This window comes from Homalodisca vitripennis, chromosome X (assembly GCF_021130785.1).
Source record: "Homalodisca vitripennis isolate AUS2020 chromosome X, UT_GWSS_2.1, whole genome shotgun sequence".
Classification (NCBI taxonomy): domain Eukaryota; kingdom Metazoa; phylum Arthropoda; class Insecta; order Hemiptera; family Cicadellidae; genus Homalodisca; species Homalodisca vitripennis.
This window is the reverse complement of record NC_060215.1, coordinates 128,398,296-128,411,750: the sequence shown is the minus strand read 5'-3', so window position 1 is coordinate 128,411,750 and position 13,455 is coordinate 128,398,296. Positions and strand designations below refer to the sequence as shown.

The 13,455-nt window shown below is 32.7% G+C and overlaps 2 protein-coding genes and 1 long non-coding RNA gene across 10 annotated transcripts in view; 2 read left to right on the top strand and 1 right to left on the bottom strand.

Moving 5' to 3' along the window:
• LOC124369856 (carbonic anhydrase 1-like) overlaps nucleotides 1-13,455 on the top strand; it is a 162,728-nt gene that overhangs the window by 87,587 nt on the left and 61,686 nt on the right. The window lies entirely within an intron of this gene.
• Nucleotides 4,948-13,455, bottom strand: part of LOC124369858 — a 43,713-nt gene continuing 35,205 nt past the window's right edge. For all 8 annotated transcript variants that reach the window (XR_006923109.1, XR_006923114.1, XR_006923110.1 and 5 more), the window contains 4 exons: nucleotides 12,091-12,385; nucleotides 10,685-10,988; nucleotides 7,688-7,930; nucleotides 4,948-5,155 (listed from right to left, as the gene is read on the bottom strand). This is a non-coding gene — a long non-coding RNA (uncharacterized LOC124369858). The remainder of the gene's footprint in view (nucleotides 5,156-7,687; nucleotides 7,931-10,684; nucleotides 10,989-12,090; nucleotides 12,386-13,455) is intronic.
• On the top strand, nucleotides 7,148-9,140 carry LOC124369857 (protein ALP1-like). Its single transcript, XM_046827987.1, has 2 exons — nucleotides 7,148-7,541; nucleotides 8,197-9,140. The coding sequence occupies exons 1-2, from the start codon at nucleotides 7,240-7,242 to the stop codon at nucleotides 8,648-8,650; spliced, it is 756 nt and encodes a 251-aa protein (XP_046683943.1). The 5' UTR covers nucleotides 7,148-7,239; the 3' UTR covers nucleotides 8,651-9,140.

Genomic DNA, 13,455 nt, shown 5'->3' with positions numbered 1-13,455 from the left:
CGTTTTTATTCTAAGAGCCTTCTTCTGCCAAATAAAGGCTCTTTTTGCTGAACTAGAACCACCCCAAAGACGTATACCATAGCTCAGATGTGCATGAAAAAGGCCAAAGTATATCATGACAAGAACATCCAGATTCACGCAATCCTTCAACTTTCTTAAAAGATAAGTAACTCTGGACAGTTTTTTACAGAGATGATTAACATGTTCGTCCCAACAGAGTTTGCTGTCTAAATGAATACCAAGCAATTTTACAGGTTTGAACAAGTCATAGTCTACATCCGATAAATGGTTCTTTAAAGTAAATATTATTTGTTCAGTCTTAGTATCATTTATTAACAGATCATTAGCAAGAAACCATTGTTTTGCTTGTTTTAATGAATGTTTAAGTTGAATTTTCACATCTAAAATATCCAAACCAGAGTTAGTAATGGTTGTATCATCTGCATATAGAACAGAAAAAGATGAAACATTATAACTAAAATTAACAAAAATTAAAAAAAGAAAGGGTCCCAGTACTGAACCTTGTGGTACCCCTGCTGAAACATTTAAAAATTGAGAATCTTTGTCTTGTATACAAACTATTTGTTTTCTATCTGTAAGGTAACTACTCAACAATTGCAGCTCTTTGTCCAAAATTCCATAATATTTTAGCTTTTTTGACAATAAGCCATGTGAAACCGTATCAAACGCCTTACTTAAATCAATCATACTTGCTCCTACTACCAGTTTATTTTCAAAACCATTGAGGACAAAGTTTACTATTGCTTCTACTGCATCACTAGTTGAATGGTTAGGTCTAAACCCAAATTGATAGGTGTATAGCAAATTATTATTTACAAAATATTCATAGAGTTGAGCTACAAGACATGACTCAATAATTTTACTTATAATGGGTACAATAAATTGTAATGGGACGATAATTGTCTGGATTTTTTACATCTCCTTTCTTATGAATAGGTGTAATTTTAGATACTTTAAGACAATTTGGGTAAACTCCTTGAGATAAAATTAAATTAATTACATAGGTAAGTGAGGTAAGTGGTACTACAATTACATCAATAATATTTTTTAAAACATAATTTGAAAGGCCATACACATCCTCACAACGGGAATTACTCATTTTATTTACAACAGATTTAACAAAAGTTTCATCAATCAGTTTCCATTGAAAACTGCTAGTTGGTTGTGGCTGAGGGGAGTTTGCTAAAAAATCAGAGCAGAGGTTATTATTTGTATTTACTGCCACATTCACAAAAAAATCATTTAAAATATCAGGACTAATAGGTATTGGTGGCTGTGACATCGGATTCAGATTACATTCAGTTTTTGCAACTTTCCATGCAGCTTTACAACAATTTTTTGAGTTTGAAATCATCTTGCTATTGGCTGCAATTTTGGCCTTTGTAATATCTTGTCTGTAATTTTTTTGAAAATTCTTAAAACGTGCCTTATCTACTAAACTTGAAGTATCCTTCCATTTGTCATACAAAGTTAAAAGTTGATCTCTCATCATACTTAATTCAGGAGTAAACCAGTTCCCCTTGTTAATTCTCTTAGGTTTACATTTTACAGAGATTTTTGGACAATACATATTAAAATAAACACTTAAAATATTTACAAATGACTTAACAATAACATTTACATTACTATTACACACACTGCCCCAGTCAAGATTACTTAGACATTCTTTTAGATTATGTAGTTTTTCAGGGGATATTAATCGTTTGGTACAATTTTCCGTTGTTTTCTTAAAACATTGACTATTTTTTAATGTTTTTGGCAAAATGAAAAATTTTACCCATAAGCCAGCATGGTCTGATATTAGGTCTTGTTCAAGCAAGGAGGAGTCAAAACTACTACCATCCAAATTTGTGAATACATTGTCCAAACAGGCCAAATCTCTAGTTGCTTTAAAATTAGTTGGAAATAAATTAAAGGATCTAAAAACATCTAAAAAACATTGAACATCTAACCTATGAGTTTCTAAAATATTTACATTAAAATCACCTGTTATAGCAAAATATTTGCAAGATTTAGATACTATATATGACATTAAAACATCTAACTTATTTAAAAAAACCCTAAAATCTGAATTTGGAGTTCTATAAACTGACACAATGATAAGATCATAGTGTACCAGTTTAATTGCTGAGACTTCACAGATAAAATCAATGCAATACTGGGATAAATCTATTATATCATACTTCAAGTAATTTTTAACATAAATTGATGACCCACCATGAGTAAGAGGTGGTGTTCTACAGTAACTGGTTGCATATACAAAGTTTTCTGGGACATACAGAGAAATTTCTTTAGCATAGTGATCTAGCATAGTGATAAAGCATAGTGATCTAGGTGTGGTTGAAGATTTCTTAAATCAGTGGTTTCTTAATACACCTGACTATGCATTTATATGTCTAAACAGCAATCGTCTGATATTTAAAGATGATTATGGTACCCAATGGAACTTACTTTTCACTGATGTAAAAACTATAATTTTTACCACTTGGACTGCAAAGCCCATACTAGATAAACTTAATTTTGAAAACAGTTGCTTTTATCTAGGTTCTCTGACTTGTGGTAACATCATCAAATTGTTTGATAGTAATGATACATATATAGTCATAGGTGTATCCAGGGGGAGAGTTTGGGGATTGTAACCTCCCCCATTGATACATATATTCAAGGTATATTTTAACTCGCGTTAAAAACTGAAACTCGTAGTCGAACAGTATCACAGTTCAGTTTTGTTTTGAAATTTTAACTATAACAGCCGACACAAGGCTCATACTTTGTAATTTTTCGGAATGCCCAGCTGCAAACTCGTAGGGGTTGACAAATATAAAACAGACACTGTCGTTTCCTCACTTCCCACAAGAGACAGCGAGCAATGGCCATAAACACCGACTGGTCATCTCTCTGAATAGCTAATTTGCAATAGTCTTACCATAGTTCTCATTGGCGCTAGTCATGTATTAATGACTTGTGTTATTAACGAATATCGATAGTTGTAGTACGGTACTAACAAAAATAAAATAAAACTACCAAACTAGAGATTGCTGATTAAAAATTTTATAAATGTTACTGTTACAATTTTGCTTAAACCAAAATTGTGTAAGATATATATAAAATTAGATGCTTATCAAAAAGTGTTTTTTAGTTGACCTACCTATAAATAAAAGTAAAATAAGGAAGTTTCAACCCTTAGGTGGTGAACATATTTTAATCAAATTTTCACAAAAACTGTAAGTTCACAACCAAAGTAAAGAAATATCGTGCTCATTTAAATAATATCTGACTTAAGGTTCGTAGTTTTTAATGTTTTATTTTTTGCACACTAGAACATGTTTTGTTTACATCAATTAAACAGTAAAAAGTAAACACTGTCAAAAACCATGTTGTTGTACATGCAAAAATTATGTCGTCTAGTCAAAATTTTAGCAGTAACGTAACTAATAAAACATATCCTATTAAAGGAACTATTGATCGTAATTCAAGCAACATAATATATCAGCTAAGTTACAATTTTTGTAATAAACAATATATTGGCCAAACCTCTAACCCTCTTCGTATTAGAATGACAGGTCACCGTTACAGTATTGTTCATGGAGATGACAAAACCCTCGCACATTCCAGGGAAGATAATCAGGACAAAATTGAAAAATGTTATAAATTAAAAGGAATCAATAATGTTGCATTGCATACCAATGACAAGATAACTAGATTTAATTTGAGAAGGAGCGAAACTGCTCATCAACTTGTTTTAAAATAAAAATTTCTTTTAGGTTTGAACATTCGTTAATTTCTAAAAATATGTTGTTTTTCTTTTTGGTATTTCTGATGAAACATCAGCTGTGAGGTATTTTCCACTGTTTATTATTCTATTTAAGTTCTTTTTTATATCTCTATTTAGTTTAATAAAACAAATTTGTAAATAGTTATACAATATTCGACGTTACGTCTGAAGAAGTATGCTGAGACGTACGAAAATGTATAAAGAATTTTCCAATATTTGGTTTTTTATTTATGACACAAAGAGAATTCATATTGATATATAAGTATATATATATATTTGTGAACTTATATAAGCTACTTTACACACAGATAATATGATATTGCAACAATACAACAAATGAAAAAAATTCCTCTCATCAGATTTATTCAACGTTCAATTTAAAAAAATAAAAAACAATAATAAGCGAGTATTATTATTCGTTGAGTTTTCCTGAAGACAATATACAATAATATGATGACATACAATAATTCATAACTAGGTTGAATTTCGGTGTTGTAAATCAATTGCAGAAAAAGGTTGAAAATACAATGTTAGTACATTTTGCGCAAAAGTTTAAAAATCACTAAAGATTTAAACATTTTTAAGTAAAAGCGCTAAATATATATATGTGTGTATTTTTGGTAAGTATGAAATTGTGCTTCTGTTGTATAGTTTGGAATTTATATAAACCTTTCACACATATATAATGAAATAGTGCAAAATTATAAAAAAAATTAAACCTTCTTATGATGAATATTCAAACACCAACATTTTTTAAAGTAATAAAATTACATTAAAAATAATTTATTGTTATTTCTTAATGATATTATAAGTCATATGTAGGTTGAAGTTCTAGTGTTGTAAAGTAATTGTACGAAAAGGCTGAAAATACATTGATAGTATGGTAAGTGTTGTAAAAGTTCACAAATTAGTAAAAAGTAACCACTATATATATTCTGGGTAAATATAAAATTGTGTTTTGTATATTTTGGAATTTTTATAATTCTTACACACATATATGATAAGATAGTGCAAAGTTATAAAATATCCAAAAAAATCATATCAAGCACACTCAAACACTGAAATCTTTTTTGAAAATAAGAAAATAATAATGAAGATAATTTGTTTTTATTATTTGGAATATTGTGAAAATAATGATATATAACAAGTTGTATATTTAAAGTATTTATTGATGCATATAACACTTTAATGTAAATTTTACAAACAGCTGATAAAAGGGTGCCAGTACAGGAGCAGACACCGCCAGTTTGAGGGTTAATTCAATTCCTAAGTTAAATAAATGTTCATGGGCTCAAAAATCCCAATTCTTTTTTTAAGTCCTGCATATCGATTCCTGTATCAAATGTGCGGAAGGAAAACCTGGAAAACAAAAAAAATTATAGTTTTAAATTCAACATTAAAATGAATAAATTTCTTGCTCCTAGAGGAAAACAGAAATATTTTAGAATGTAAAACTCCCATAGTTTAAAAAAGTATGTGTAACTGTTAATAAGAGTACACATTATGTTAAACTTAAATACTATGGCCTTATTTTTTTATTACAGAATGTTGGTAGATACCTCATTTTAAAGATATGATTAATAAACATCCAAACGCTTTTTAGTTATTCTTGTATAATGTTTACTTTATGAATATTTAAATGACAAAATACAACAATTTTGAGATTTTTCTGAGTAAGCAATAAAAATACTAAAAGAACTAAAAAGTGTTAGGAAGCGTATAAACCATATTGTTAAAGAGATATACCCTATAACTCTATGACTAAAAATAAAGATGTAAATATAATGTAGGTAAATGAAAAAATAAGTATTTTGAGGTTTAAAATTGTTCTCAGGGACCTAAAATCAAATCACCAGTATAACCGGTTCAAGGTGGTGTAATAGATTTTTGGTTGGATAAAGTATTAAAAACAATATAGTTACAATCCTTCAAGATACCTTCTTTAAACAGAATTAGAATAACAAATTTTTTCGTCACTCCACGAGGAATTACATACATTTGAAGTGGTCATTTTAAAATCAGGTCCAATGAAAAATGGCTGAAGAAATATGAATTTTTTAATAGTAGGTGAGTGAAATATGACTAAAGACAGAGATATATTTGTATTTAATAATACACAAGTTGATTTACACCATATATAAAATGTTTCCGAAAAAAATGTTAACTTTATATTTTTTAGAATAAACATATGTAAATCCCTCTGGGAGAATAATATTTAAAATTTAACGTTTTTTAGTAGGAGAACCATATTTAAACAGATTCTATGTTTAATTTTAAAGAGTATTTTAGAATCGACGAACTTGCTGTTCCCCACTAATGGCTACAAGCCATGTTTCCTTACCCGCACTCCTACAATTTAGTCACTCCTATGCCTCTTGTTTGCTTGCGAAGGTCAAGCACACTTTAGTTATCAAATTTAAATTGAAAATATATGTAAAAAATCTACAAAAATTAAATACAATTAAGTCATTCAAAACACCTTTGGATGAGAAAATGTTCAAAATTACAATGGACTTAAAAGAAAGTTCATGCTTTACGCAACCCGGGCAATGCTTTAAAATGTTATATTCTTTGTTGAAAGATTGAGGTGGTGTAATCAGTGTCTGGTTTCAATAAATTGACTAATTGTTTAATTGATATACAGCTCAAAACATTTAAGGGGTCATTTCTATTGCTCTCTGTATAGGATACATATAAATGACATGAAAGAGTTGTACTTTGGCCATAGTTAAAGGCAGCATCTTGATAAGGAAGATAAGTTATTTTGTTTAATTTTTGAATGGTACTGTTACAGATAAATAACCCTGATTTGCTTATAAGATCCATACAAGAATGAAATAAGAAATATGTCAGTTGTAGTTCTGTAATTAGCTAAACTTGTAGCAGTTGATCAGCTGATGCATATTCTGTTTGTTTTTAATTTTAATGGCGGGTTTTACACGGTTTTTGGCCAATACAGATATCAGTATGGAAGTCAATTTGATAGCAGGTGTTTCCAGTAGGATGTGGATAGATTCTTAGGTGTAAAAGTCAGTCAGTGGTTTCAAGATTGTGGAAACAGTACCAAAAGCAAGGCACTCTTCGTGGAAGACCAGGGCAAGGTTGTTCAAGGTCCACCACATGCATAAAAGACAAAGAATTTTATGATTTATTGCACTTCAGAATCGGTTTTAAATTGCTAGAGAACTTCAAATGACCTTCCTTACTCATACAACTGGAACTCGTATCAGAGAAACATTGTGAGAAATTGACTCCAGGAAGATGGAATGAAGTCTAGGAGACCTGTCTAAGGGTAAAAACATATTGGAGCGGCGAGGCTAGGGTGTAGCGGAGAAGGTAGCTGAGAGGGTTTTGACCCCCGATGCTAGTGGTGCTTCACATGCACATAGTACGGCGGCGATCAACGCGGTGAATCAAGAGGCTTCAGTTGTTCACTTTTCAATATGTCTTCAGACAGTGACGACGATTTTGTGTTGTATGAGAATAGTGCACTGAAAATGATTGTTTTAGGTAATAGAAGTTGTGCAATGCACCCTGTAAATATGCAGCGTAAGGAATTTGGAGAGTACCACCATCTGTTTCCCCAGTTGAAGAAATATCCAGATGGATTTTTCCAGTACACCAGAATGGATTACAGTACCTTTGAATATATATTGAACTTAATTTCTCCTCATATGGAGGTCAAATATACAAATTTTGTAAAGCAGCCGATTGAATGTGACGAGAAGCTACTTATTACACTCAGGTAAGTTTTATTATGCAAATTTATTGTGCATTTGCTAATCAGGGTGTTTTTTCCAAAATCTTAACGATACAACTCCACATTAAAGTAAACGTAATATTGTGCTAGTCTTCCTTATTATCAGGCGAATCAGGATTATTATCACTCACCTCTGTTATTTCGGTTTGAACTGCTTTCCTCTTTTCAGAGCGGTGTTCACTCAATGTTATATTTCCACTGGAGGGTCTTGCCTGAAATTGTCCTCTCAAAAACTTCAAACTCATAAAGTAAGGCCAATTTTAAGGTTTGTAAACAGTATCTGCTCCCTGGCCTGATCTCTCTTTTTGCGTTTTTTCGGAACTCACTTCTGTAGTAATCACGAAGTACCTTCCACTTCTTTTGCGCTTCTTTCACTGAAATAAAATAATGAATTAATAATTCAGTGTGTTTACTAAATTAAATAGAACTCTAATGTAAGGAGAGGGCCCTTAGACCCCGCTTTCTTGAAGGATGTAATCTATACTGTACCTCCCAAACCCCCCGGTAGGCTTTGCCCCCTCTGAGAAAAATTTCTGCAGACACCCTTGGTGAATGTAGCGAGGAATAGGGTTGTTACTTTCTGTTATTTAGTAAAAATTTAGATATAACCCCTTAACTGTTATAGTGTTTTTAATTTCAGATATCTGGCTACCGGCGCATCCTTTAGAAGCCTATCATTCACATTTAGAATTGGAGCTTCAACAGTAAGCAAAATAGTAAGCGAAACTATGAAACAACTATGGAATGTTTTGCAACCAATACACATGCCTGTACCTACGTCAGATACGTTTCTTCGCACCAGCCAAGAGTTCTACAATATTTGGAATTTCCCAAATTGTATTGGATGCATAGATATCAAACACGTTAGAATTATTTCCCCTCCACATTCTGGAACGATGTTCTACAACTACAAAAAGTTTTATTCAATAGCTTTACAAGGTGTTTGCGACGCTCAGTACAGATTTTCTATGATCGATGTTGGAGGATTCGGTAAACAGAATGATGGAGCAACACTAGCAGCTTCAGATATGTACTTACAAATTAAAAATAATCAGCTAAATATTCCAGATGATAGTTATTTACCAGGGACATAACGTCAAAACATCTATGGTTTTTTTAGGCGATGAAGCTTATCCTCTGTCCCTTCGATTATTAACACCTTACCCAGCTGACAACCTAACGATGGAAAAAACTGCATACAACTTTCGGCACTCAAGGGCGAGAAAAACAATTGAGTGTACATTCGGAATATTGTATTCAAAATGGAGAATACTCGCAAAGAGTATTGAAGCTAAACACGAGACTGCCGATCACAAAGTTAAAGCTGTTTGTGTTCTTCAAAATACAATAATTGACAGAGAAGGATTTGAAAGACATTTGAGCGAGGTAATACCTGGTGAAAAGACTTGAGGCGATACCGAACCTGTGCCAAGACGAAGGGGCCGACACCTAACTGCAGCATTGCTTTTACGTGATACATTCAAGGCATATTTCCAGGAAAACCCCATCAAATTTAAGAAAGACAATGAGCAATAATTTTAATGTTTTGTTTGTGTTCTAATAAATGAATTTCTCGTACCTGTACAGTTGTTTTCTTGGCCTATTTCCTTCCACATACGATCGAGGATGAATCTATTATGGTGGCTGGATTGTTGTTGGTCCCAGACAGCACTGTGTTCACGCACTGATAAAATAAATGTTTCAGTATCCATAACAGCTGCACTTATTGTCGATTTGACCAACGAGGCTCGACTGAACCCTCGAGCAAAGAATTCGGGTATCAATATCTGAGAGGAGAGACTAGCGTGTCGAGACTTGAACCAGCGCCCCTATCCGCACCACTATGATTCAGCGCATCTAACTGCATGTATTCTTTTCAACCCTCTCAGCTCCCTTCTCCGCTACACTCTAGCCTCGCCGCTCCACTATGTTTTTACCCTAAGCAGTGTAATTGACAGGACATCTTAAGGGAGCAAGATTGCAATTCGCAAGGACCATAGGCGTTGGCAGTTGAGACAATGGCGTAAGGTAATATTCACAAATGAGTCAAAATTGACAATTTTTTGGTAATGACGGCCGTATTAAGAGTATGGAGAAGAAGGATGAGCAGTTTGTTAACTGTTGCCTAACTTCTAGGATTTCGTTTGGTGAGGGCTCAATAATAGTGTGGGGCGGAATAACTGGTATCAACTAGGGAGAAGCATCTAGGACCAGCCAATCCACCCCAGGACTCTGGCTGAGCTGGCAATGGCATTAAGAGAAGAATGGGTGCAGTTGTCAAGACAGCCTCAGAAGTGTATTCAAGCAGTTATCTCAGCCAGAGGAGGTGACACACGATATTAAGGGTGGAATTTGAAAGAATAGTTAGTCATTTGTTACATTTGAAATTTAATAAAAGAGTTATTTTGACATAGATTTCAAAGTTTGAAAAAGTTTTCTGTGCTTGGCTACTCATACAAGGCTTTAAACATAAACAATAAGTGTTGAATATTGAACAATAAAGTAAGTACAAACGATTAAAAAAGTGATCATTTAATTGTTTTGAGTGTGTTAATTTGTTTTACTCTAAATGCAAAGACAGGAAAAATAGAAAAGCTATGAAAATTGATCAACTGACGATCAGTGGTAAGAACTAACAATTTAAAGTCATCTATAATCAGGCCTGCAGAAAACCGGTTGAAGATAAGAAAATTACTTTTTACATGAGATATATTAAAGATGTAAACGTGTTTTAAAAATAAAAAATTTCATAAATCATGTCTTCCTGAAGGTATAACTCATATACATATAAAATATTCACAAATCTACCCACAGCTGTTTTTATTTAAACCTGTACAAAATCTACAAAATAGCTACAAAAAAAAGAACTAAAACACTACAGTTACCAAATTTTGCACAAAGGCTGTATTATATAAGAGGAAAATTAAAATAACAATAGTGTGATTTGCTTTAATATTAACAAAATAGCACCGTTCTGTTAAAACTTTTAAAGCCAAATAACAAAAATCTAGTATAATTGTAAGAAAAATGAATAACAATTTACTAATTTATATATTTCCTTGTAAATAGCAAGTATAGAAATAAAATGTTTAATTCAAAAATATTTTATAATTTAATATTTTAATCACCTTATTTCTGATGCAAGCAATGGTCCAGTGTGTTGATCTCGAACTCAGTCAAAAATTTTATTACATGAACGTCCACTCTGAATTGTCTCTGCACTTCCGTGCAGCAGCGCCGTAATCAGCTTTCGGGGCCCCGGAAAGGATATTTGGCCGGGGCCCTGTCATGTAACACCATCCGCCCACGTTTTTTGTTGAGACACATACGATAAATCACAATATTGTTCAAGATTTTTAATATTCAAGTTCGTAATTGCATGGCAGTAGGCCGTCCCACAGAAGAAGAGTCATTGCGTTACATCAGTATTACCTAAAACAAACAAAGACAATAGCATGTTACGGGCAGTCCAAATATTAGTACACTTTTTTGAGATACCTTTTTGTTTTTTAAATAGAAAATATAATAAATAATTTTTAAAATGTGACTTCCTGAAGGTGTAAGTCTTGTACATTGAAAACATTCCCAAATTTAGCTACAGCTGTTTTTATTTAAGCCAGTGACAGAATTTTCTAAATTTCCAACTTTGAATACCTGCAATTCCTGTAGAGTAATTAAAACATGTTTTCATATTACAAAAGGGGTTATTGTAGACATATATCTATATTTTAGTTGTTCTAAATAGAGGTAAGACGGTATTTCAGTAATCAGTACTTTATAATGGTTACTCTTCTCCAGTATCTGTAACGATTACTGAGAACCAAAAATACTGATGACAGATACTTTGTATCTAGTACTCTGTAGTACTCATATCCTTTACTGATACAGAATACTGACAAATACAATATAAATACTGCGACCAACTAACCAACATCAACATATAAAATATCCTTTAATAACATATTATTCTTTGGCAATAACATTAGGATTAGTTATTAACAAACAAGCATAGTTTTTTTTAACAAAAATGTATCGTTATTTTTGGGATTTCTTTCTAAATCTGTTTATAATTTTCCATGAATCAACATTTAAGTTTATGAATGTAAAATGTTATTTGTCATATATTCTCCTTTAATTTTCCTTAGGTTTTCATAGTTTTGCTTTTGAATCTGTATGAAAATTTTAATTGCAAAATTACTACGATTCCGAACTCAAAGTGACCTGAAGGAAATAAAATTATTTTTGCCTAGGAATGGCTTTATTAAAGGCGAGGAGTTCTGTTAGTAATCTGTTTTAATAGTTAGTTTTAATGGGGCAAATAACTTAAACAATGCTTGTTGACATCACAACTTGATGTGACTGTTTCCCAGCCTTATTTTTGAAGACAATAATTCAGTTTGCGTCAATTTCTGCTTTAAAAGAACGTGCTTTTATAGATTTATTCATAGGCTTTGCTTTAAGGAAAATTTTGCTGCTATATTAATAGGAATACTGAGTAAAATACCAAACTGGGTATTGAGTCCATCTTTCTTACCAAGCAAAGAACAGCGCAACACGTCAACATGTCTGAACATGGCAAAGGTAAACATGGTAAAGTGAAAAGCAGAAGGTCCACTCGTCCAGATCGGTCTAGTTCACATCGGTAGCATCCACTGTACTCAGCTTTCGGGGGCCCGGAAAAGATATTTGGCCGGGGCCACATCATGTAACACTATCCACCCCCACACAAGTTTGGTGGGGCTGGCCCAGGCCCCCTGAGGGCCCCGGCCTGGGTAAAATTGTCTGATAGAACACTGCTGAGTAAGAGCCATTGCGTTAATCAGCATTACCTACAACAAAGACAATAGTATGTTTTGGGCAGTCAAAATATTAGTACATTCAAACAAACATGGCCGACTGCCTATAGTTCTATAGTAAAGTGGCTCCAGGAAAAAGTGCATTAAAGGTGGTAAATAACCAACAAATTTTACTATACTTGTGTATAAACCTTCCTGGATTAACAGTAAGTCCATTCACTTACAAAATACAATATCTAATCAAACCATTTTTTAATTATTTGACAAAAACTGAAAATGACTAAGCAAGCTCTATTTTAACATCAAGACTTTTTAAAGACAATAATTAACTACGAGCTTTAAGAAAAATCTCATTAAGAAGAAAATTCGTATGCATGAAACTAATAACTTAAGTTAGACTCATTCAAGCTTAACTCTCTTTCAAGAAAATAAAATACTTACTGTGACGTCATAAGAACTGCCAACACAACTGGCTTAATACACGTCACCTGTTTCAAACAGACATTCAACCTCCACATCACTCAGTGCTGGCACACGGCACTTGGCCACCTGATACTGGAGCACTGACCCGGACACCTAGTCAGCACTGTCAGCGCTGACCTACAGCAATACAGCTGCTGCTGTACTGCATATCTCAGTTGACACGGCACTTGGCTACCATTTAACCAAGCACATTTATTTCAACATTGGTTGACTATTAAACTTGACCTCTAGAACTTAAGAAACAATAACAGGAGCAATCAGCCAAAGCTTACCTAAAAAACTGTTTAATTTTTTTACCATATTTAACAGGAGCAATCAGCCAAAGCTCACCTAAAAAACTGTTTTATTTTTTTACCATATTTAACAGGAGCAATCAGCCAAAGCTCACCTAAAAAACTGTTATTTTTACCATTTTTTAACAGGAGCAACCAGCCAAAGCCTACATTTCCAAACTTTAACTAAAAAACTGCATCACACTTTTTATATTGACAACTATTGTTACTCTAAAGTATATATATTACAAACCAACTAAGGTAAAAAATGCCTACTAAGTATCCCTGTGGCTCATGTGAAATAGGAGTGAAATACTCAGGTCTAAAGTGCACTGGTCCTTGCAACAT